We start from the raw sequence: 26,301 nt of genomic DNA on the forward strand, positions 1-26,301 counted from the left end.
GTACTTCCAGGTTTCGGTGGTCTGCAACCCAAAAAAACACTGCCTGAAGTGGCTGTAACCCAAGGTATGACTGTAATGAGAAGATCAGTAATGAAGAACGAAGGCAGAACTCAATTGCAGAGCTTCGCACACCCTCAATTAGTACCATCCCTTTAATGCAACATGGTGAACTGAGGCTAAGACATATGTTTGCCTAAGGCAACCCTTTAAGTGTGTAGAAAAGCTAAAATCTGAGCATGACACATTAACCCATAGCGAGACTCATTTTACCATGGTCGCATCCGCACCAGACCTTTAAAGCAGTCCCCTGCCACTTCAATAATCATGGCTCCCTGCAAAGAACCCTGGGAACTGTGGTTCGTGAAGGATGCTGAGTTGCTAGGAAAACCCTCACAGAGCTGCAATCCTCAGCATTCTTAGTAAACTACACTTCCCATGATTCTCTGGGAAAGTCACGACGGCTTTAAATGCGCTGCCGCCCACCCCACCTGGCCCAGCCCTTTCCGCTCTCCGGACCCAAATGCAAAGGCGGTAGGGGCAGCCGCAGACCTGTAAATTTACGCAGCATCTCAGTGCAAGTCTCTGCTACGGTTTCATCATCACATTTCTCCATGATCAGGGCCTCCTCCCCACAGATCCAGCCGCTCAGCACGTGGCCATAGCGCTCGGGCGGGTAGAGGACGTCAAAGCTGCAGATCTTCTTGTACCACATCCCCTCGGGGTAGGTGAGGCTCTCAGCCTCGGCCTCGTCCTCCCACACGAACTGGATGCTGTTGCACTCGGGGCTCCAGAAGGGCTCCTCAAACTCCAGGAAGATCTTGTCTGTGGTGCTGATGCCCAGCTTCTGGATGGCCATCACCTTCTCCTCAGGCAGCCGGGGGTGGAACATGTTCTCGTGGTGCTTCTTCAGCACCCCCAGGGACACCGTCACGATGACGTGGTCGGCCAGGATGAACTCGCAGTCCTCGCACTCCACGCAGACGTGGTAGCCCACGTCCCGCTCCCCCGTGCGGTCGCTGTTGTGGTCGGCCACCCCCTCGATCTCCTTGCTGACCGACTGGTTCCAGTGGATGCACTTGACCGGCTTGTTCAGCTGGATGACCGACTCCGGGATGGCGCGGGAGAGGATCTCCACGATCTTCATGAAGCCGCACGGGATGATGTGGTGGGCCCCGGGGATTTCAGTCCACTCCCCGAATTCGCTGAGCGACACCTCGTCCATGCTGTGGGAGCTGCTCTCGCAACTCTCCACCTAGGGAAAAGCAGGCAGAGAAGAAGGGCTTTCAGATGGGGGCTGTTTTTCTCCTAAGTGCGGCTTACAACAGAAAATCACAACAGAACAAACACAAAATTCGTAACAGGAATAAAGACAAGGACAACCCAAGTAACTCCTCTGTCCAACAACAGATTTTAAAAGGGCAATGAATGTGAATCAGGAAATGCCTGGTTAAAGAGGAATGTTTTCACCTGGCACCTAAAGGTGTATAATGAAGGCACCAGTCAAACCGCCCGGGGCAGAGAATTCCACAACTGGGGTTTTGAAAATCTTAGGCACGTGCCAACTTGCTATTGCCAGCCTATGCTATATGGTGCTGCAACGTCTCAAGGAAACGCTGCCATCGCTGTCCATACCTTAAGGTATTGCTGGATCATGGCAAGTTTCAGCCTCCTGATCGTCTCCGAGTCGTCCGGATCGGCTTTGATGCGCTTGCGCACGACATCTCGCGTGAAGACGCCCACACTGTTCTTGCTCTCGGCATTGACTGGTTTACCACTTTGGAAGAACTCCTGAGTCAGGTTATAGACCTGTCTCGAGACAGGGAGAGGGGACACACAAAGGGGGTTAACAACACCATACGTGGTGGGAATGCAAACCTGCACAGATGTTTCAGGAAATGGTTGCTGGAAAAGTTTCTTTTATTATGAAACAAGCGTATTAAATATGCTTATAGGTTACCAGAAGAACCTACTAGTTATGGACATACAAATATTTTCCATGTTTGCAGCTAGAAATATATTAACACAACATTCTAAAACAGCTACATTAGCAAGGAATGCAATGCGTCAGATGTGTTGTGCGTTCCACGGCTACCTTAGAGCAAACCAGACACTAAAAACAGTATTAAACATAACCAACTGATGAATGCCTGCTTTTGCTCATGTAGATACAGTCGTACCTTGGAAGTCGAATGCCTTGCGAGTCAAACGTTTTGGCTCCTGAACGTCTCAAACCCGGAAGTGAGTGTTCCAGTTTGTGAACATTCTTTGAAACATTCTCTGTTCAAACGTCAGGTGCAGGTTCTGATTGGCTGCAGGAGCTTCCTGCAGCCAATCAGAACACACCTTGGTTCCCAAACGCTTTGGAAGTCGAACGGACTTCCGGAATGGATTCTGTTCAACTTCCAAGGTATGACTGTATAAACTATTTGCCTGGGATTTAGAGGAAACCTAGGGGAAACTGCACATTTACCTTCTAACATAAATACTAATAAAAAATATTTTGCATCTATATAGTGCTTCCTTGAGTGTTGCTGTTGTTGTTGTTGTTGTTGCTGCTGTTGTTTTCTTTATACCCCGCCTATCTGGCTGGGTTTCCCCAGCCACTCTGGGCAGCTTTCAGCATATATAAAAAATAGTAAAATATCAAACATTAAAAACTGCCCTAAACAGGGCTGCCTTCAAATGTCTTCTAAAAGTCAGTTGTTTATTTCCTTGACATCTGATGGGAGGGCATTCCACAGGGCAGGCGTCACTACCAAGAAGGCCCTCTGCCTGCAACTTCGCTTCTCACAGGGAGGGAACCGCCAGAAGAAACTCAAAAGAGTTTCACATATTCAATCACCAAATTGACACCGTAGAAGCTCCATCCCACCCTATAACAAGCTATCCATCAGGCTAACTGGGCCGCAGAAGCAAATGCAATCTTTTAAAGGCAGCAACACAGCCGAGACTGGGCCATTTTAGCCTCAAACAGTGTTGCGATTCTAAACATTCTGAGCATTTTCCATGGACAGAGTTCTTGCCATCCCGATTCGCTCTCCACATGAAACTAGCCACTGGAACATGGATAATAAGCTCTGTGTCAACATGCATGGTAAGCAGAGAGGGGAAAACAACCTTTGATGGCCAGTAATTCGGGGGAACTAATCAGCCAAGGCGGGCGATGTGACCTTGGTCACGTAGCTACAGAAACATGATCAAGGGCCTGGTGTTTCCAACTAGAGGCTGGGCACCCAGCTTCCTCCTCCCACTCCATTAAATGGAACTGGGGGGTTTCACCGGGGACCACCCCTCTTGCTTCGGGGAGGTCAGAACCCCTGGCTTGCACGAAGATATCAAAGTCGCTGCAACCCTTGGCTTCAGCAGAACGCCAGGCAGCTTGCATAAGGCACTCGCTGGCTGTAAGCAGATTGAACGTTCACAAGGAGAACAAACCCACATTAAAATACATTAAGTAACTGGGCAGAGGCTCAATTAGCCACAGCCTGTTTTTGACTGCCCTTCCCTTTTCCTTTTGTACAAAAAGGGCCCACTTTTTAAAACTTCAAACACTTATCTGAACCAATTGCTGAAGAACCCCAAGTGGAGGGAGTAGGGGGAGAGCTTAAGTCAGCTGCATGACCCTAATGCCCTGCATTTTGAGTGGCGCTAGGAATGTTCTAAGAGGATCTAACTAATACGTCTCCAAAGTAGCCCCCATAGCTTTTCGCAGGCAGGCTCAGCGCTGGAAACCTCTAAGGCTAGAGCCCTTGGCAGACTTACATGGGAGGGAGCAGCACAGAACTCAGAGGGGCTTCCTTCCGAGTAAACACACACAGGACTGTGGAACACAGAACTGTAGAGCTGGAAGCGACCACGAGGGTCAATGCAGGAATCGTTTACCCAACATGGGACCCAACACACACATATATGAGAAACCATCGGGTGAAAAGGACAGATATCAAGTCTGGCTCACGGTACAGGGCTTGACCCCTTCATGTTATTTTAAGTACGTTTCCGAGCACAATTCAAAGTGTTGGTGCTGACCTTTAAAGCCCTAAATGGCCTCGGCACAGGATACCTGAAGGAGTGTCTCCACCCCATCGTTCTGCCCGGACACTGAGGTCCAGCGCCGAGGGCCTTCTGGTGGTTCCTTCCCTGTGAGAAGCGAAGTTACAGGGAACCGGGCAGGGGGCCTTCTCGGTAGTGGTGCCCGCTCTGTGGAACGCCCTCCCATCAGATGTCAAAGAAATAAACAACTATCTGACTTTTAGAAGACATCTGAAGGCAGCCCTGTTTAGGGAAGTTTTAAATGTATTGTTTTTAATATTCGGTTGGAAGCCGCCCAGAGGGGCTGGGGAAACCCAGCCAGATGGGCGGGGTATAAATAACAAAATTGTTATTATTATTACTATTATTATTATTATTATTGCAAAGCAGGAAACCCAGATCTGACTCTCCACTCAGTCTTGTCGCCGAGCCTCAGTTCAGCGCAGCCACGTATTGGTGCTTCAGAAACAACGCTGCCTCCAGCTGTGGAGAGAGAGCTATTACACTATTTGGTGTGATTCCAAATGATCCTTTCCCACTTTCACATGCACAGGCAGCAAAGCGCCAATTTATGAGTGATGGAGCTCATGAACTGCATCTCAACTTCTCTACCTAATCCACTTTCTCGAGGACCCGAAGAGGATAAAATGAGACAAAGCACAGTAAAGCAGATTTGCACGAGTCAAGAAAGAGGACCTCAGAAAACCCTGAAACTTGGACAGGAGGAGTATCAGGTGGGGGCTGGAACTGTGGCTGACCAAAGGAGGATCCGAAAGAGAAACCCAGCAGGTCAGCAGAGACAAACTTAAGAGCAACAGTCCCAAGTGCATCATGACGGATTGCTAAGGTCATCAGACTTTCCTGCGCCTGTACGAACAACTGCAGGCTAGAGACCGCAGATGTACCTTTCCCTGTTTATATGTTTGTTTTGCAACAGGGAAAAGCTTAAATAAAAACATATTCAAAACAACAACAACAACAATTGCAAGCTGGAGAATCTGTTGTGCACACCACACAAACTGCAACAGTGCACACATCACATGCACAACCACACACCCACATTTTCCCTCCCCGCACGCAAAATGACAATTAAGTGGGGAGCTAGAAATGAATTAGGCCTGGAAAACGGTGTTTTTGCTCTCGTCCACTCTTAACTGGAGTGGCACGTGGGTGGTGCTGTGGGTTAAACCACAGAGCCTAGGACCTGCCGATCAGAAGGTCGGCGGTTTGAATCCCAGTGATGGGGTGAGCTCCCATTGCTCGGTCCCTGCTCCTGCCAACCTAGCAGTTCGAAAGCACGTCAAAGTGCAAGTAGATAAATAGGTACCGCTCTGGCAAGAAGGTAAACAGCGTTTCCGTGTGCTGCTCTGGTTTGCCAGAAGCGGCTTAGTCATGCTGGCCACATGACCCAGAAGCTCTACGCTGGCTCCCTCAGTCAATAAAGCAAGATGAGCGCTGCAACTGGACCTAATGGTCAGGAGTCCCTTTACCCTTTACCTTTACTCTTAACTGGGGATGGGGGTAGAACATGACTGTCTGTAGAGCATAGCTGGGGAGGCAAGAGTTAACGCCAGTTGCAATTTCCAGGAAGAGCCCTCTGTCTTACACACACTTATACACACACTGCAACAATTAGGCTAAAAAAAAAGACCTTCTGTTGGCTTCAATATAAGGCCAGCCCCCAGTTAACTGAGGAGAGACACAAACTGCAAAGGGTGGGATGTTAGAAGTGGGAAGGAAAGAGTTAACTACCCCCAGCTGAGACACACACCAGCACCAGTAGGGGGGAAATGCCTCTCCTTGATTGTTATTAGACCTGAAAGAAGCCTTCTCTTGCAGTCAATTCAAAGCTTCTTAGGCTTCAAATTATGGCTGGGAGTGGGGTCGCCATTTCTGGCACATGGGGTTGTGTTTTTTTGTCAGGGGGATGATAATAAACACTAAAATACAATAACCTATTAAACATTAAAAGCTTCCCTAAACAGGGCTGCCTTCAGATGTCTTCTAAAAGTTTGGTAGTTATTTATCTCTTTGACATCTGATGGGAGGGCGTTCCACAGGGTGGGTGCCACCACCGAGAAGGCCCTCTGCCTGGATCCCAAAAGAACTCCATTCCCTCATCCCTCTGCCATCATTACGCTTCAGAAAAGCCTTGTGCTGATAGCAGGAAGCTTTGTTCAAGCATAATTTCAGCGGGGGATATTACATTCAGATGTGTCCCTGTGGGGGGAACGCACCTCGGCGACCCCGTCTTTGAAAAGCTCCCTGGTCAACCCTGAAACCGTGCAAACACCTCTGACAGGTGGGTCTGTGCTGCCTTCAAATTTGCTTTAGTAACTCATCGGCGACAAACCTCGTTGTATAAATCACTGAATTCTTCAACCACATCTTTCGGGATCCTTTGACCGTTGTTGGTGAGGTGATAAGCCACCCCATTCTTGGAGTACAGGCTGATGCGGCCCACACTCCTCTCGCCATCTGTCGTCTCTTCGAGTAAGCCATTATCTTCTGCTAGATGATAGATGGGGTTTCCATTGGAACCGTGGATCCACGTAGCTCCCAGTTCAAAAGTAGCGTTTTCTATGGAGGGGGGAGAGAAGGAAGTCCTACGTTAGGATGCTATAATAATAATAATAATAATAATAATAATAATAATAATAATAATAATAATTTATTATTTATACCCTGCCCATTGGCTGGGTTTCCCCAGCCACTCTGGGTGGCTTCCAACAAAATATTAAAATACGATAACCTATTAAACATTAAAAGCTTCCCTAAACAGGGCTGCCTTCAGATGTCTTGTAAAAGTCTGGTAGTTGTTCTCTTTGACATCTGATGGGAGGGTGTTCCAAAGGGCGGGTGCCACTACCGAAAAGGCCTTCTGCCTGGTTCCCTGTAACTTGGCTTCTCGCAGCGAGGGAACCCTCGGCGCTGGACCTCAGTGTCCAGACAGAACGATGGAGGTGGAGATGCTCCTTCAGGTAAAGGCAAAGCCAAGGGCTGTCACGGAAAACCAGCTGCAAACAGAGATGGTCCCCATGTCCTCCCACTGACCAATACTAGCCTTTGCCATAAGGACCTAAGAAGAGCCTGGCTGGATCAGGCCAATGGCCCAGCTAGTCCCGTATCTTGTTCTCACAGTGTGTGAACAGTTGCCTATGGGAAACCAGCAGTCAGGATTGGAACACAGAGCCCTCTCCCTTCCACACAGCAACTGGGATTCAGAAGCACTGCTGCCTCCTGGCTAGCAGCCATCAATAGCCCTCTCTTCCTCCATGAATTTGTCTAATCCTCCTTTAAAGCCATCCAAGTTGGTTACCACACCTGTGTCTTTGGGAAGCAAGTTCCAAAGTTTAGTTACGTGAACAAGTACATTTTATCCATCCTGAATCTGTCAACACTCAAGTTTCCTTGGATGTCCATAAATTCTAGTGTCTTGAGGAAGAAAAGCTTTTCTCTATCCACTAGCTGCTGGATAGCTCAGTTGGTAGACCATGAGACTCTTTCCTTATTCTTATTCTTCTTCTTATTATTACTATTACTATTTATATACCACCCTATACCCGGGAGTCTCAGGTCAGTTCACAGAATAAATTCAAGATATAAAACCACAAAATACATGATAAAAATAAAAACAACCCAATAGAGTCCCCCCACCCAAAAAGAAAACACGTTTTAAAAGGGCACAGTATATAAATCAGATCAAGCAAACGCCTAGTTAAAAAGGAACATTTTTGCCGGGCACCTAAAGGTGTATAATGAAAGCACCTGGCGAACTTCCCTGGGGAGAGCATTCTACAGATGGGGAGCCACTGCAGAGAAGGCCCTGTTCTCGTGTTGCGACCCTCCGGCCTTCTTGAGGAGGAGGCACACAAAGAAGGGCCTCAGAAGGTGATCTCAGGGTCTGGGTAGGTTCATATGGAAAGAGGCGGTCCTTGAGGTATTGCCGTCCTGAGCCGTTTAAGGCTTTATAGGTCAAAACCAGCACTTTGAATTGGGCCTGGAAACTAATCGGTAGCCAGTGCAATCGGACCAGGATCGGTGTAACATGCTCAAACCGTCTTGCTCCAGTGAGCAACCTGGCCGCTGAATTCTGCACCAGCTGAAATTTCTTAATCCCAGGGTTGTGAGTTTGAGCCCCACGTTGGACAAAATATTCCTGCATTGCAGGGGGTTGGACTAGATGACCCTTCCAACTCTATTGATTCTATGATTCTATTGATTCTATGAATTTCTCCATGCCACACATAATTTTGCAAACTTCTGTCCTGTCGCCTGCTACTCGCCACTTCTCTGTACGGAAAAGTCCCAAATGCGGCGACTTATTGCCTTATTGTGGAAGGAAGAGTGTTAAGGTATATAGAAGTGTATATATGGTTAATTTGAATATGTTATTATTGAATATTATTGAAGATGTATATTATTGAAGATGTATATTACTGAATATTGTATACCCAATGTATCAGCCACCTGGGGGGTTTCACTGTTTGTGTTTTGGTGGTTGGTAAAAAATAAAATTAAAAAATAAATAAATAAGGGAATTCCCATGCGCACTGAGGCGGGGGCATCCATGAAAGTGAGACCCTCGCTCTGATGGCGGGACCATCGGCTCTGCCACCATCCACCTTGCCTTGCAAAGATGCCAGGAGCGCCGCGCGCCCGGGGATGCTCACGATGGCTTCAGAAGTGCCGAGGACACCGGCTGAAACATCCTCGTTTCCGTACAGCATCAGATGTGCAAAGCAGAGAAGAGGGACGAGTCAGGCTAAAAATAACCGGGGCCACCTGTAATGTTTACTAACTCATTAAGCCAGAGTCCTCAAAGCAGATGAGCTTGGTGCAAACGTACAACATCAAAGTGTGACGTTAATCACATCCTTTTAGACAACAGATGCTCCTCCTGACTAAAAGACCCCTTGGAGGCATGGAGAGGGAAAGTACGCAGTCTCCTGCAATTAATGCAACAACTACCGCAGTCGTGGGTATGTTTTGCTGCCGTTTTTCTTTTCCCTGAGCTGGGAACAAATGCATATTTCCAGAGGAATATAACAAAACATGGGACGCGGGTGGCTCTGTGGGTTAAACCACAGAGACTAAGGCTTGCCGATCAGAAGGTTGGCAGTTCGAATCCCCGCAACAGGGTGAGCTCCCGTTGCTCGGTCCCAGCTCCTGCCAACCTAGCAGTTCAAAAGCATGTCAAAGTGCAAGTAGATAAATAGGTACTGCTCCAGCGGGAAGGTAAACGGCGTTTCCGTGCGCTGCTTTGGTTTGCCAGAAGCGGCTTAGTCATGCTGACCACATGACCCAGAAGCTGTACGCTGGCTCCCTCGGCCAATAAAGCGAGATGAGCGCCGCAACCCCAGAGTCAGCCATGACTGGACCTAATGGTCAGGGGTCCCTTTACCTTTATAACGTAACAACCCTGCGCCCCCCCCCCCCAAGGGCGGGAGTTTTCTGCCAGAACTGCCCTTGTGTAAGGCTAAAACGAGGCCTGTGCAATCACAGGAAGAAATGGGGGTGGGGGCCAGATAGGTCTCACGGGAGAGGTTTGAGATTACCAACAGGCAGGGAGTCCCACCTCACTGAAAGGTTTCTTGCAGACGGGGAACTGTAACAGTGGTTGTTGCCACGCCCTTTGGCCCTACAAGAACACTGAATTTTGTGTGTGAAGTTGTGGGTTGCACAGAGCCAGGGCAGTACAGTGGTACCTCGGGTTACATACGCTTCAGGTTACAGACGCTTCAGGTTACACACTCCGCTAACCCAGAAATAGTACCTTGGGTTAAGAACTTTGCTTCAGGATGAGAAGAGAAATTGTGCGGCGGCAGTGGGAGGCCCCATTAGCTAAAGTGGTGCTTCAGGTTAAGTACAGTTTCAGGTTAAGAACGGACCTCCGGAACGAATTAAGTACTTAACCCAAGGTACCACTGTACAGACTCCCCAACGTGCAAAAGCAAGGAAGCGCACAGAGTCCGCTACAAAATCTGGGCAGCTGTGCTGTTTTTTGAGGCTCCTGCCCTCTTGTGTGCAGAGCAGCTCCGGCCTTCTATATATAAAGACCACAGCCAGGAAACGTCCCGCAGGTGTGCTGAGTGACGCGATGGCTCCCTTAAGGGCTCGGAGCATGGAGCACTTCCCTTCTGTCTGGCAGCACACCCTGCCAGGGGGGCTATTTTTGACACGGCGTATTGGCAGTGGACGACCCACTTCCCATCCGCAGGCCGGTGCCAAGCGTTCAGCAGCAACTCCTGAATGAAAAGGCGGATGCTGGGCTTGCAAGGCATCCTTTCCCCTCCACTTCCCTCAGATGTTCGGCTTTTAATTTACTGCTGGTGTGTTTATCGACTGAACCACAGGGCGTGATGTCGGGGCTTCTGCAAGGAGCAGGAAGTGGGGGGGGGGTGGCCTAGGGCCCCTTTCTCCGGTGATTATAACAGGGGCACGGCCAAATAGTAAAGGAAACCAGCTCACTGCCATGAGAAAGGCAGAGAAGGAAGTCATTTGCAGCGCAGCCAGGACATGCTCTGCCCAAAGTTCCCCCAGAGCATCCTCCCGTTGCGGCTCAGTGGTGGATCAGCTGCCTAGCATGCGGAAGGTCTCAGGTTCGATCCCCGGCATCTCCATGCAGGGCTGGGAGAAACACACTTGTCTGAACCCCTGGAGAGTCCATATAGACAATACTGAGAAAGACGAGCGAATGGCCTGACTCTGTGTTAAGGCAAAAATGTGGATGAATGACCTGCCCGAGGACTGTCTCACCAGAGTGGTGCATGCTCTGGTTATCTCCCGCTTGGACTACTGCAATGAGCTCTACATGGGGCTACCTTTGAAGGTGACACAGAAACTGCAACTAATCCAGAATGCGGCAACTAGACTAGTGATAGGGAGCGGCCGCCGAGACCACATAACACCGGTCTTAAAAGAGCTACATTGGCTCCCAGTATAGTTCCAAGCACAATTCTAAGTGTTGGTGCTGACCTTTAAAGCCCTAAATGGCCTCGGCACAGGATACCTGAAGGAGTGTCTCCACCCCCATTGTTCTGCCCGGACACTGAGGTCCAGCGCCGAGGGCCTTCTGGTGGTTCCTTCCCTGTGAGAAGCGAAGTTACAGGGAACCAGGCAGAGGGCCTTCTCGGTAGTGGCACCCGGCCCTGTGGAACGCCCTCCCATCAGATGTGTAATGGTTATATGGGGTTGCTCGTGCGTAAGTTGCCGTCACTCCTGGCTAGGTAGCCTGGTTAAACCTTTCCTGGCTGGACAGCCCTTCACTTCGTGGCTGTTCAGTCGCTAGCAGAATCCGTCAGTGGGCGTTTCTTGAACTTCTTCCAGCAAAGAAGTTCTTTGACGCCTACTTTCCCTGCACGGAAGTCTTCTTCGCAGGGTGGGTGTGGGTAGCGGAGGACCTGTGCTCTCCCCCGCTGGTCTCCGGCAAAGAGTCCTGGAGCCCCCTCTCCGATTCCCCCACCCGCCGCCCTTTATCCCTGGTGTTACGCTGATTTCCTTCCCCAGCCAATGAGCTGCCTCTCTCCCTGCTTGGCCCTTCTCCGGCATCGCTTGGGAGCCCTGCCTCCACTTCTGGCTCCGATGTCAGTTCCCTGACAAGATGTCAAGGAAATAAACAACTATCTGACTTTTAGAAGACATCTGAAGGCAGCCCTGTTTAGGGAAGTTTTTAATGTCTGATGTTTTATGGCTTTATTATTTTTATTATCACTAATTCTACTAATTCTATTGGGAGCTGCCAAGAGTGGGCAGGGTATAAATTTATTATTATTATTATTATTAGTAGTAGTAGTAGTAGTAGTAGTAGTAGTATCATCATCATTCTATTACTTTAACTGTTCCTTGGTACAGCAAAGTTTCACCCATACTCACGACTCCTCTCTATCCTTCCTTCAGCATTTCAGCTGGGCAATGACAATCAAGGAGGATGCAGAATATAGCTGGCATCTTGGATGCAGAGGAATGGTGGAAGGCAGTAGCTGGGGAACCCACAATGAGTGGTCGGAGGGGGAAAGCGGAGAAGACTGGGGGGAGGAGGAGCCAGAAGCAAAAGAGATAACAGGGCTTAGTGAGCAAGAAGAGTCTGTGGCAGAGAAAAGCCCAGAATCAGAAGCTGAAGCAGGAGAACAGGGAGGCCGAGGATGGGTCAGGCTTTTAATTTCCCCTTCCTGCTGCAACAAGCTCCTCTCCCTGCTGGCCTCTGAGAACCAGGAGAGGCATGAAGAGGGAAGAGCAAACACAGACACACAGGCGCAGTCTCAGATTGCATGGGGGGGGGGACCCTGGAGAGGAAGAGACATAGCCGGCTGTGGGGAGGCCAGGACCTATAGTCTCGGCAATGGCTTCACGGGGCACCACCTGAGTTGCTGTGCTCATTAGGCCTCGCACCCCTATGCAGATCCTGTTTGCTAATAGTTCACTCCAGCTTTCTCGGTGTGATTTACCGCAAGTTTGCTAGTCAGCTGGTGAGGATTAGGAATGTGGGGCACGGCTGAGGAAGTGAAGGGAGCGTCCCAAAGGCCAAGTGGAGGGGTACATTTGGCCCCTGTGTTCCCCGCCCTGCACTGACTGGCAGTGCTGCTCCAAGGTTTCATAGAGAAATCTTTTTCATCCCTACTTGGAGCTTCCGGGGACGGAACCTGGGACCTTTGGCACTCAGGTGCTCAACCACTGAGCCCTAAGGATGATAGATAGGTCTCTGTTAGCCCTTCCGGATAGCCAGCCAAAATAAAAAGAGGCTGGCAGGTATATTATGGAACAAGCACAAAATATTATCCTCAGCCTGTAGATCAATCCCTACACACGGACAGAGATGGAGGGGAGTGTGAACAGCCCATAATATGAAAGAGAGCAACGCTTCACACATCTGATGATGTGGGTTTCAGTCCGGGAAAGGTTCTGCCGCCACAGATCAGATAAGCCTTTAAGCAGTCACAAGGCTCCTTTGTTTTTGCTGTAACAGACTCAACACCGCTCCCCTCTGGAATGCGTGCAATTTATAGGGACACAAACGCGGAAGGAGTGGGGGGGCGTTTACGCTGCACGTCGCCATTCTGGCCAATGGTACGGCTTTAGATTTGCATGCCAAGCTGGCTGCAGCAAGTGCAGCTCAAAAACCCACATGTGAAAACAAAGAGCATTTGAGATAACAACTACAATGATCCTTGTGCACCGAGACGGGCGAAATAACTTTTTTTTTTTTTTTGAAGCAAAATGAAATGGAAAAGGCACGAGGCCATGGTAGATCCTGGGATACTTTGCGGAGCCAAGTGAACTGGGCATAAAGGACTTCACCCTCTAATAAAACACTCTGTTTTGCTAGGAAAAGAGAAGAAGAATCTTCCTACATTGTTCGGATTGGACAAATTCACAGAGGACACATCGTTCAGCTGTAGCAAGCAGGACATTAAACAAAATGTAGGGGGTTTCACTCCAGCCAGCCAGCCAGCCAGCCAGCCAGCGCCTCCTCTGAGTCACTCCATTACGTTCCTGCCACCCCTATCCCCACAGCATTCTACAGCCCCCGAACTCACTTGGTCCTCCTCTGTGGGTTATTTTTGAACCTCCACCCCTTCAATACTGTCTTCTCCTCAAGATGTTTTTGTACTTCTGCCTACTTTGGGGTTTCCCCACAAGCCTTGCCTGCCAATTCCTCCCTCTCATACATGGATAGTGCCGTTTCTGGCTACATAAGGAACAGCACAAACTTCGGACAATCATATATAGGGAGAATGACAATAGCTCAATGCCCCCAGGTCCAGAGGCAGTAAACCTAAGTGCAAGGGGCACACACCATGGAGGGGGGGGCGCTCTTGGCTGTCATGCTCAGATGCCCATGAGATTCCCAGAGACTGACCACCATGAGAAACAGGTCACAAGGGCTAAACGGACCTTAACGTTGAGTCCTCTTCTTATGGTGATTATGCAAAGGCCGGTCAAGAACCGGAAGCCACGTTGCAAGGAAATGATTCCCTTACCGAGCTTCACGCTTTGTATCCTGCCTCCGATTCGGTCAGACGCTTCGAGGACAGTCACATCCGTGAAACCATTCTCCAGGAGGGTTTTTGTCGCAGAGAGGCCCGCGAGCCCAGCACCGATAACTACTATTCGCGGCTGTCGCTTTCTCCGTAGGCCACTACTAAGAGGATCATCAGTGCTGTCTGCAGATATTTCACTACTTTGCATGCCGTCCAAGCTCTCTTTCTAAGGAACCTGCCAAAAAAGGGGACACAAAGTAGTTTCGGAGCATTAGGCTGGCAATTTTCTCTTCCTATCTCCCTCTTCTCCCTTCCCTTCAGGTCGCTTTTCAATCTCCCTGTTCCAGCGCAGCAATAAATTCTGGAGAAACACTGGCGTCCCAGGACTCGAGGATCCCGAAACAAGAGCCAAACCTTCTCAATGGGAGATACTGAAAGGAAAGCAAGACTGGCCTGGAATATAAATGCCTCTGATTCTGCGGGAATGAAAGGCTTGGTGGATACAAAAGCATCCACCCGGTCATCAAAGATGATATTTTCAGAAAATTCACATGCATTTTTGCCCTTGCATGTCTTTTTATAGACATATAGACCCTCCCGAGGTGCCAATCTTGCGGTAGAGGAAAACCCAGACGCCACACACACACATTCTATGAAAAACCTGCAGAGCAAAGGAATGATTCAGCCTTCCTTCTGCCTTTCTGGCAACCGCAAAGCATAAGCTTTGGGGCATAAAGATAAGGGGCATGGCAGCTGACCTGGTTGGAAAAGAGCAAGGAAGCTAAATATGAAAGCACACAGCCTCTTCACACGAGAAACTGTAGCTGAGCATCTATCAGTGCTAAGCTGTAGGCAGCAGGTGGAGAGGACCTCATTGTCACAAGGGAAACACACAGAAATATTTCAGGGTCCAAAAGAGAACTTATTAACCAGGGACCTTGCAGTAAATTCTTTTAACAACCCTTCCTACCTCCAGGAGGGTCAAACAGTTGGGTGAAGAGGACTGTGGGTGAGGGCAGCCACACACACACACCAGAGCCAAAGGCAGCTCATGAGACATGTGCCCTTCTCTTCCAGGGTTTTAAGCTGGCAGCAAATGCAGACATGAACAGCCCCACACCCACTAAACCCCCTGCTTTGATGATGCCGGCTTGAAATCCCCCCTCCCCCCCCCAAAAAAAACCCACATAGGAAAAATTGGCAGGCCATAAATACAGAGAAGATGCCCATACCCCGCCCCACCCCATTCTCTGATCCAGACAGGGAAGAGTCCGTTGGTTAGACACAACCCTTTCCTCGATCGCTGTGCAAATCCACAGGAAAGACAATTGAGGACACTGTGCCAAAAAAAGGTCTGAACTTCTAAAACAAGTTAAGTGGCATGTAAGCTAAGTTGATGATAGGGCCTTGGAGCCAGGAGCATTTCAAGTTCAAATTACACAGTGTGCCACGCTTATGAGTGCATAAAGAGCCACACAGTAGCAGAGAATTCTGAGCTGAAACCTGGAATAGCCTGCCCATCTAAAATCCCACCCAGTTGTTGGTTATCCGAGGTGCTGCAAGATACGAGGTCCTCCCTGCCTGATGAGTCCTGAGATGAAGGGAAATTGTTGTGGCTTTCTGGTCTTGGGCTATTGGTAGCCCAACTAGTTCTTGCAGATCTATGTAGTGTTATTGCACCCACAACGGCAAAGCCTGCAACTCCGAATGGAGAAAACACGTAAAAGGGCACAGCATTTTGTCTCCCAAGATTGCAGCAACTCAAGGGGCCAAGCTGTGAGAATGTCTGCGGTCCTCTTTTGTGTTGGGGAAGAGGAAGTTGTTGGTTTCGCTGGGACAAAGATATCACAGGAGGAGTTGTGTCAGGGCAGGCTGAGGCCTGGGAAAATGTTGCAGGCAGTACAGTGGTGCCTCGCAAGACGAAAAGAATCCGTTCCGCGAGTCTCTTTGTCTAGCGGTTTTTTCGTCTTGCGAAGCAAGCCCATTGGCGGATTAGCGCTATTAGCGGCTTATCGGCTTAGCAGATAAGTGGCTTAGCGGCTTAGAAAAAGGGGGGGAAGGGGGGGAAAACCCACAGGAACTCGCAAGACATTTTCGTCTTGCGAAGCAAGCCCACAGGAAATTCGTTTTGCGAAGCACCTCCTAAATGGAAAACTCTTTCGTCTAGCGAGTTTTCCGTCTTGCGAGGCATTCGTCTTGCGGGGCACCACTGTATGAACAGATCCCAGAGACACGTCAGCTGAATAAAGGCTGCAGGGCTAGACACTGGGAGTGGGACTAGACGACCCTCGGACTCTACAATTCTATGATTCTAAGTAACGTCTTACAGACATCCCATGTGGGTGTTGAAAGTTGCTCGAGACAGGGAGCTTGTGGAAGACAGAAAAGAAGAGCCAGAGTCAGCCTCCCAGGTGTGAGGTGCAAAGGCAAAAGCAGAGAGGTGTTAAGAAAATGTTTTCTTTCCCCTTCCTCTCTACGCTCTGCTGTTTTTTCATTGGCCCCCACCTGTTTGTACCAATTTTTCAAAAGCTACGCAAATATAAAAAAGGAAACCAGACCACGGCTGGCAAACACATCACGCTTCTGAAATGCCATTTGTGCAATTTCCTGTATCAACCAAATGCGACAGATTTGGGTTGTTTTTAAAGGCGGTGTTTTCACAGCCTGCTTCATCTCACCCATCTTTAGCCAACAAAGCTGGAAAGTAATGGAATGAGGCGATCAATACAAGCATTGCGCTGAGAACATCAAGGGCCAATTCAATCAGTGAGACAAGCTCTGCTTGCCCAAGACATCCGTGAGTGCCACAATGAGATGCTGACATCAAAAGAACCCTAAAAAGAAGTTGTTGCATAAGTGCCATCAGAAGCCAAAGGAGGAATGTGAAAGCTTGGACCAATATCAGCAGCACCCTGCAGAAAGAACTATGGGGCTTGGCTTCAAAACAAACTGAAGGCTTATCAGGTTGCATTAAAATGTAATATTGCTGTTTAAAGCGATAGCTGAGGACTCACATTTTGAGAGAAATTTAAAATGCTTTCAGGGTGCCCAGCACATACAAGGTACACCCACACTGGGTATTTTCCACACAACTAGTTCTGCGGGTTAGTGTGAAACTGTAGAAAGAACTAGGGCTTGCCGATCAGAAGGTCGGCAATTCAAATCCCCGCAAAAGGGTGAGCTCCCGTTGTTCGGCCCCAGCTCCTGCCAACCTAGCAGTTCGAAAGCACACAGTGCAAGTGGATGAATAGGTACCGCTCCGGCTGGAAGGTAAATGGTGTTTCCGTGCACTGCTCTGGTTCGCCAGAAGTGGCTTAGTCATGCTGGCCACAAGCTGTACGCTGGCTCCCTCGGCCAATAAAACAAGATGAGCGCCACAACCCCAGAGTCTTTCGCTACTGGACCTAATGGTCAGGGGTCCCTTTACCTTTACCTTAATGAACTTGCAAATCAGCCACTCATCTGGTTACCTGCAGCAACTGGGAATCACCTCCAGGAAACCAAGTAAGGAACTTTCAGCAAACTGGAAGAAAGTTGGTTCTTTTTCTCCCCTCTCACCACCTAGGCATTCCATGTGCCACAAATGACAAATATAATTAGGGAGGGGGCCTGGCAAGTTTTGTAACCATTTCCCAACTTGCTAAAAGTTCCAAAGGCCTGGAGAAATTCTATTCCACTATGATTAGATTAGCCGGTACTCAGAGACAATGCTATCAGCTCCATTACTAACAGGAGTCCAGCCCGAAGTGAGTTAAAAGTCGCATCTGACTCTCAATCCTATCTGATGATTCCTATAAGGCCACCTGGAAACTTGAGAAGATCACCAGGAAAGGAAAAAGCAGAAGAAGTTGCCCAACTAGCCCCCAAGCATTTCCTGACAATCAACCCAAGGGTTTGGCTGGGGAGAGGAGGTGTTTTCGAAGGAGGGGGTGCGGAGAAAGGCCAAGGAATGAAAAAGCCTCCTTAAAAAGTCCAGTGTAGACATTACTGAGCAAAACAGTCTGATTCCGCATAAGGAAGCTTCCCATAGAAATCTGTTCTATTTCATTTCCCAAAGTGGAAGTCAATTCTTGGGGAGCTTGGTGCTGATTTCCACGCTCATGCTGAAACTGCAGAACTGCAAAACTGACATGGCTCCAGCACCAAGGCCAATTCAGGCTCCGTGCTTCTATTTTTTTTCCACGGGCTTTTTAAGCTAACAGTGGCCCGTTGCCTGCTCCAAATCTTGCAGTTGGGAAGGGCTACAAAAGTGAAGAATGGCATTTTTGACCTGTAAAGGAGGGGGGTTGCCCTTCCAGCCAGCTCCCACCATTTCTGTTCAGGTTTCATCCACCCAAATGCAGAACACAAACATACAGAGCGAGTTCTACAAATATGACACGCACGGATCCTGCTTAGGCAAGCTAGCCCAGGAGCAGCCCGGTCCACCCTGTCTGGCATTCTCTTTGAGGAAAAAAGCTATTGGGAGTGATGAAATCTTGGCGCTTTATGCAGCCAGTTTGCAGAAGGCAAACAGTTCTGGATCTGGCCAGCGCCTGGGTAGATGACTGCCGTGGGAACCCCATATAACAGCCTGGAGTTCTGTGTTGAAAGAAAGGCAGGATGGGAATGTACTAAGCCATTATCACCTCACTGGACCTAAATCGTAGGTTGTCTCTTTAGGCAAACAGCACACTGCCTGGAAGAGAACGCCGTGTGCTCTCACCAGTGGGCAACAGAAGCGCAGAGAGACATGCAGGATCCTGCCTTGCCTCTCCCTCCTTCTGAAGGCAGCCCTCCAACCTCCAGGAACGACAAATAAAACATTTTGTGCAATGTCCCAGGTTAATCGGCATTCCACAAAGGAAGCCTGGGTGAATCCCAGACACCTGCTATTCTGAACTGCTGCAGGCTGCGACTCTTGTCGCACTGAACGTGTCAGCCAGAATTGTTATATGTAGGGTTTTATTAGTTTTCAAAACTTTATTGCAAAGTTAAAACAATAGTAAGAGAAATATGGAAAAGAAATAAAGGGAAGGGGGGACACACAAGGTTCACGTTACCTCATAAAAACAAAGTCATTCTCAAGAGACTACACAATGAATTAGATGTTACAACAAAAACTGGCCTGATACAGAGAGAAAACAAGTGTTGTGAATACCATATAAAGCCGTATTTCATCCCTTGGATCCTTCATCCTATGGATTTTGCACCCCGAGATACCCTTAGTTTATGAGTCAATTTCTCAGAAATAAAAACAAACGCTACCATGTTGAACGAAATGAGAAAAGCCCAATGACTTGTCCCAGCCCGGTGATACGGTCAAATGAGCAGCTAGCAAAACGATGAGTGGTTTACATGCTAAGTCTGTCTTTGATGCATCCAAAACTGTCACAGTTTGGGTTCTAAAGGGCTACTGTTTCAGAAATTTCCTTTATCACCTCTTCCCAAAATTTGCACACGTGTTTGAAAGACCAGGACCCTATAGCTGCATTTTTAAGGTGCAAGTTTACTCTCAAATGCTTCATAGTAGCCAGCTTTGTGACAACCCTGTAATATGTCACTAATACGAAGGATGAGCGATACTGACCTACCCTTGGGTACCAAACGAATTCATGGCAAGGAACCTAGGGAGGCTTAGATCCTGTCTAAAATATACATACTGAGTCAGGGACGGGTGCATATTAAAATAAGAGAATCAAAAAAGCCCGAAAGTTCATCCCCTTGGACTGGGCTGCGTCATTTTAAGGGGCAAAACTTAATTTTTGCACATTTCTTAAATGAAGGGTCTTAAAAATATGTTTTTGGGTGTGAGGAATTAAAATCTGCTGTTACTTTTGTGACTGGACAACATTTAGCTTAGTAAGTTTATCTTTGATGAAGAAGCACATAAACTGCTTTCAGAAAACCAGTTTTAATTTTACCTTCAGAAAATGATTAATTGATTGCTTGGTTGGTTGATAAACAAACACACATACATACATATATAACTACAAATACGTCGCAATCATTCTTAATGATTTCTATGCAATTTTACACGCATCACACTTGCCAAGCAAAACTAAACTATATTAATTTAACCGAAATATCTTTTGAACTCCCCAAGTCCTGTTACAACTTTTTAGCGCCCCACATTTGGGGAAATTTGAAAGTTGGGAAAGTCAACATTTCAGAGCAGGTTGCAGAATGTGAGGAACGCTGAGGAAGTGAAGATGCTAGCAGGGTGGCCGTCGGGAACCACAGTGTGTGAAAAGGGCAAGGGAAGCTTCGGTGAACTGAAATTGTTTCACGCTGTAGATCCAGTGCTTTTGACTTTCAATGCTGGCTGTTTAAGAGGGACAAGAAGTCCATTGCGGAGGATGCAACTGCACTGACACAACCCACAGGGGCAAGTTTTCCAAACGCTTTCAGGCAGGGGCATGAGAAACCGTTTGGCCTGAGAGCTGCATTCCCTTCTCAACAACCTTCTGCAGGACATGGGATCATGCAAGCAGCTGGCAGGGGCAGAGCAAACAATCCAGAACAAAATGAATTCAAGCTTCAAGGAAAACATTTCAGATCCTTCTCTATGTGACAGTTTGTTTCCCCCATAGTGACCTACCTACTCAATTTATAGAGCTGCCCCACAGAAGGAAGTACTCTAAAAAAGCAGGGTGGTGTAGTAGTTAAGAGTGCCGGACCAGGACCTGGGAGATCAGGGTTCAAATCCCCACTCCGTCAGGATGCTCACTGGGTGACCATGGGCCAGTCACGGCCTCTTGAGCTACTTTGAAGGGTTGTTGTAGGGATTAACTGAGGAGGGGAGTGAGCCACATGTTCCCTGGGGCAAAGGGTGGGATATGAATGCAATAAATAAGCCCTTCTGCTTACCTGCTTGAAGATGGATGGGCCAGCCAGATGGAGATGCCAGTAGCCAGCTTGGCATCCAGGTATCTCCACGTGGTCACAATTGGACCAGTGCCAGTTGCAAATTGCGCCTGGCTCCTGGGGAATTTCTAGCACCGATAAGATCTACATGTGGAAGTCCCACCGCTGAGACGGTAAGCAACTTCATTGAGCCGCCTCAAAGGCCTAAGTGGTGGAAATGGCAGGATGCGAAACTGTTTAATAAACACATTCCGACGAGGAAATGTCTTTACGAATGATTTTTTTGAGGCAGACCAGCACGATCACAGGAAAAGTGAATCGGGCATGAAATAAATAACAGCTGGGATGGAATATTATGTTACAGCTGATGTGCTGATTATTTTTTTTAATGTATTTATTTATTGAAAATGTTTTAAAGCCACCGTTCATCAATACATGATATCAGGGATGCAATCATAAAATTCTAAAACCAAAAAACACAGGCAATATAAACACAGATAAAAAAGAGGTAAAACACAGGTAAAAATAACAGGCTGTTTATATATATATCAGGAGTTTTATCTGCTTATCTGTTTTCCTGCTGTTTTAATTGATGTTTGACTGTTTCCCAGCCTGGAACATTCAGACACAGGATGTTGAAATTCAGACTGTAAGCTTGTCAGGGCAGGGCTCTATTTGTCTTGTCTGCGGTAAAGCACCCTGTACTGTCTTGACTCCCACCCAATACAGAATAATAAGCTCATCAGCCAGGGATGGCGTCAGCTTCTAGGAAACCATTGGGCATCTCTGCCCGAGAGGGCCCCATAAGCAGACCAGATGTGGCAGAGCCTAGAGGCACATGCAAACTCAGAGAGTGCCCCCTGTGTTCTCACGAAGAAAACAAAGAGGATTTGGAGACGCACCTCACATGTGGGGCTTAGCCAGACGGGGCCTAGACTCAAGCGAGAATCAAGAACGCAAGAATCATGAATGCTCTTGGGGAGTGGGCCCCTTAACTGCTGGGGGAGGTCCTGACAGATGCCCAACTCTGCCAACCTCTGGCACCGGACGCCACACAGGCAGCTTCTCCCACCAGCACTCACTACTTGAAAGGAGCAAGAGAGAGAGGAAATGAATAAATTCTGGGCTGAAGAACTATTAATATAAATGCTGATCAAAGCCTTGCAGATTCCCACCACTGCTCTCCAACTCGTTTCACTGGTGCCATGCCCCTGGGGCAAAACGAACTTGTTCCTAGCTGGCCAAATCACCATAAGGCCACTTTCAATTCCAGCGCACGCATACACAAAACCCCAGTGAAGTTGTTGACAAGCAGAAGTTTATTTAACAAGCCACCAAGCGCGTTGGCATATGGTCTGAACGCTTCCGACTACGAGGGTGGAATTGATTGCTACCATATGGGCAGAGCATATTACCTGCCCTGGGGCACTTCCAAAAACACTACTCAGAACAGGCAGAAGCCTCCAAACACTCAAATTAAGGCATGTTCTGCCAGGTAAAGAGGCATAAATCATGTCTTTGGAGAACTCAAATAACCCCCCACCTCCCGTCACTGGGCATGCTCTACAAGGGCCCTCAGATCTCAGAAAACGACGATACGTAAGTGGCCCAAGTTAGAGGAACCTCTGGCAAAGCAGCACATATGAGGGCCAAAAACTGGGTTCAGGGCCTGGTCACTTAGCAGCAAAAGTGGAGCTCATTATCCAGTCCATTATCCAGCTGGGGATTAGGAAGACGAGAGAAAGAGGCAGGAGCTGCAGTCGAAATCCAAAAGAAAAAGGACGCCATAGTAAGAAAAGGAAACAGAACTGGAGAGATCAGCCCAGGCAAAAGCGGAGGAGCAGGCACGGCTTGTCTCCACTGTGTGTCCTGCTCAGAGTAGACCCACTGAAAATAATGGGCACAGTGCACTTCGGTCCACTGATTTAAATGGGACTACTCCAAGAATAGCTTAGTTGGATACAGCTCTCTATGTGCAATCTCTTCAGCAAGAGGGGAAGGATCCTGCAGCAGTGGGTCTCCTGCACTGGCAGGGAGCCAAACTAGGGGGCGCTCTCTTTGAGTTCCTTCATCCAACTCTATGGTAACATGGGTGAAACACGTAATATTTGGAAGTCTACGGAAATGTTTAAAAAGTGCCGGGCTGGGTTCAGCTAAGTTGCTGAGCTAATGGAAGAGTATAACTAAGTCTGGCTGGTGCAATAGGGCTTTCTCCCCTGTTCTTTGTCCCCTATGACCCCTGCATCCTCCCCAAATCTGCTTAGGTGGGGAGATGCCCTGGGAGAGGGCACAGTGGGGAGGAGAGGGGAGAAGACTCAGTCTGATAAGCAGAAATGCTCACACTGATAGAACAATCGCTTTAGCACAACACTGACTTCCACCCATCAACTCCATGGATCAGCAACTGGTGAGTCGGGTCCTAATGAAAGGTTGATGGCATCACTGTTCTCCTTTGTTTAAGTCATTTCAAAAAGAAGTATAAAGACAGTAGTGAGCAGAAGAGGGGGAGAAATGCACAGAGGGGTAGCCAGTGTAGGCCTCCCCAGTTGTTTTGGACTTCAACTCCTAGCGTCCCAGATGATTGGCCATGTTTAGTGGGACTGATGGGAGCTTTCGGAGGACATTGCATTGGCTACCCATGTTCTACAGACCGGGTCGTCTGAGGTCTGAAAACACCCACTGGTCTATAATGCATTATTAGAAGAAGTCATGTTTCAAAGGAAGGAACACTGGAGCAAATTGGCTCTCAATGAATGTGGTGGCCATTTCTTTGGCGTCTTACTGGCCAACCATTCTGACCTGCCTTGTTTTGAGCAACTAACCGTAGAAACGCTGACCTAAAAGAGAATGGGCGACTTTCCCCGGGGTCAACTTCCTTATTATTTCTTAAAAGGGAAGGGAAATTTGCACATGAACGAAGTCTTTCCAGTTGGACTTTCTGCTCTCTCTTTTTTAAAGACTCGGGAGGAAGCAAAGTCTGCCAGTCTATAAAAGGACTTTTCGTCGTCCTTCACAACCTTCTCTGGGAAAATGAAAGGTTACCCGCAAAGGGACCGCAGGGCTGTGACAGGACACTCTTTCCTTTGCCAGCGTCACCCCAGGGAGAAAGGAGAGGGATCAAAGACCGGCCTTTTCCACAGGCTGGTTTTGGGGCGGGCTGGCAGCAATTCTCAAGTGAAGCCTTTTAAAAAATAAAAAAAAAGGCAGCATCCAAAACTGCTTAGTTCAGCAATGCTGAATTGTGCTGGCTTGTTTGCGCAGTCATTTAAATTTTAAAATGAACAGTTGCTGCTCAACATTGTGACTCAGCTGAAAATAAAAGGCAGGGACAAATGTGAAATCAGCTGGGTATGAGGAAGAAGCGAGGCGGGTTGAGTTCTCAAGATGCTCAGGGTCTGGAAACCAGCGAGAGGAAACGGCAGGTGCCAATACACACACAGCTGTCGCACGGAACACTTTCTTCAGAACTGCTGGAGATCACGTTTTCCCAGCGCTCTAATCACAATATTTACCGGGAATGTGCCATTCCTTTTCCCAGGCCAGTCAGCGCATCCATCGCTATTCAGGAGAGCATGCAGAGCCCAAAGTCTCCCAGGCACGTATTCCAAGAGTGTTAAGAACATTACAAGAGTCCTGCTGGGTTGCAGCAAAGTTCCATCAAATCCAAATTTGTATTTGCAACCGAAGCTGGGCAGATGCCACCTAGAAGCTCTGCCCTGTTACTGGCTCCCAACATTGTCAACAATTTAAGAAGGATGTTGACAAGCTGGAACGTGTGCAGAGGAGGGCAACCAAGATGGTCAAGGGGCTGGAAACCAAGCCTTATGAGGAATGGTTGAAGGAGTTGGGTATGATTAGCCTGGAAAAGATGAGACTGAGAGGAGATATGAGAGCCATCTTCAAATATCTCAAGGGCTGTCATATAGAAGAGGGAACAAAGCTTGTTTTCTCCTGCTCTGGAGGGTAGAACCCAAACCAAAGGCTTCAAGTGACAAGAAAGGAGATTCTGACTCGGCATCAGGAAGAACTTTCTGACATTAAGAGCTGCTCAACAGTGGAACAGACTCCCTCAGAAGGTTGTGGACTTGGAGGTTTTTAAGCAAAGGTTGGGCGGCCATCTATCATTGATGATCTAGTTGAGATTCCCGCATTCTGTGATTCTATGTAGCGCTTTGGGCAGTGGTTCTCAACAGGTGTGGCGCCCCACACTGGTGTGGCAAGAGAGAATGGCAAGTGCAGGGGTGGGGGGAGAATCAAGGCCAATCTACAGAACATTTAAACATTTCAGTATAGTATAGCACAGTATAAAAAATATAATTGCAGACTAGGGAAAGGTATTTTTTTCAAAATGAGAGCAAGAGCATCAAATGATACCGAGGACAGTCCTAGTTGTGTTTACCAGTGTATTTATTATCAATTAAGAAATCAGTGTGGCACAGGCTTTTTTTTATTCTGAAAGTGCAGCCCAGAGAAAAAAGTTTGAGAACCACTGACTTAGCAGTATACCGCTTCTTGAGCACTGAACTTACATGAGTGACAACTGTTAATCGACTTATCCTCCATGATTTATCCCAACCTTTTCCCCAAAGCCATCTAAGCTGGCGGCCGATCCTGACACCTTGCAGCAGAAAATCCCAGAAGTTAAGTAAAGATAAGTTCTTCCTTGGGAGCTTACGATAAGCAATCGTTCACCATTTTATGATCACTTTAAGTTTTGTTGCCAGGTATTTTTTTTTAAAAAAAAATGCATTTTTCTTTTTTGGTTATTTTAGAAGCAGAGATCTCTCCCAGTGCATTGCTCCAGCGGGCAATGCCACCCCAACTCAGCACAGGCAAATGCCTGACTGTTTCATGTGACTTTTTCCTTCCCTTTTAATTTTATTTTTCAAGCTGTTTGCATCCCTGCTCAGGTGCTGGAGAACTCTTACCCTGATTTTTCCTTTTTTAAAGAGCTGGTGTGCAGAAATATACGAGTAGAGCTCTCTGCTGCCAAGCCACAAGACACAGCCGTCCATCATTTGGCAATGGACTGTGGATACTGCTCTTCGAGCACTGGATCACACCCAGGTTCACATGTAGCACAGAGGAAAAGATCCAGGAATTTTATATCACCTGTTCCAAGGCAAATTTAAAGACAGACGCCACCAAACACCATGCAGATGAACAGGCTTCTCAGCTGCTGCGTGGCAGACCTTGAAAGATCAAGAGGAAACAAGTGCAGCCTCAAAGGAAATTAAACCATTACACCAATCCAATCTTCAAAGCCACCTTTGAACTAAGATCCAGATGCTTTCTGTGCTATGAAGGGAGGGGATTTGCAGGAGGGGAGAAGAGTAAGCCTCATGTGGACTCAAATACTCAGCTGTGCCGCTGGGATGTTTTGCAGGTGGCCAAATTGAGCAGCAGGGATTGTGAAAGAGTTAAGAGCAGCACTGCATTGTGGTTT

At 48.0% G+C, this 26,301-nt stretch overlaps 1 protein-coding gene across 4 annotated transcripts in view; it reads right to left on the reverse strand.

The window, feature by feature from the left end:
- Nucleotides 1-26,301, reverse strand: part of SMOX (spermine oxidase) — a 44,124-nt gene that overhangs the window by 3,429 nt on the left and 14,394 nt on the right. For 2 of the 4 annotated variants that reach the window (XM_083756613.1, XM_083756614.1), the window contains exons 2-5: nucleotides 14,010-14,244; nucleotides 6,383-6,609; nucleotides 1,633-1,806; nucleotides 550-1,252 (exon numbers count right to left, since the gene is read on the reverse strand). In XM_083756613.1, coding sequence (XP_083612739.1) covers nucleotides 550-1,252; nucleotides 1,633-1,806; nucleotides 6,383-6,609; nucleotides 14,010-14,217 — 1,312 coding nt within the window. In that variant the 5' untranslated portion in view covers nucleotides 14,218-14,244. Of the gene's footprint in view, nucleotides 1-549; nucleotides 1,253-1,632; nucleotides 1,811-6,382; nucleotides 6,610-14,009; nucleotides 14,245-26,301 lie in introns of all 4 variants that reach the window. The other 2 variants (XM_083756615.1, XM_083756616.1) reach the window with 2 other exon arrangements.

The sequence above is a fragment of the Podarcis gaigeae genome (assembly GCF_964106915.1).
Source record: "Podarcis gaigeae genome assembly, chromosome: 9".
NCBI lineage: Eukaryota > Metazoa > Chordata > Lepidosauria > Squamata > Lacertidae > Podarcis > Podarcis gaigeae.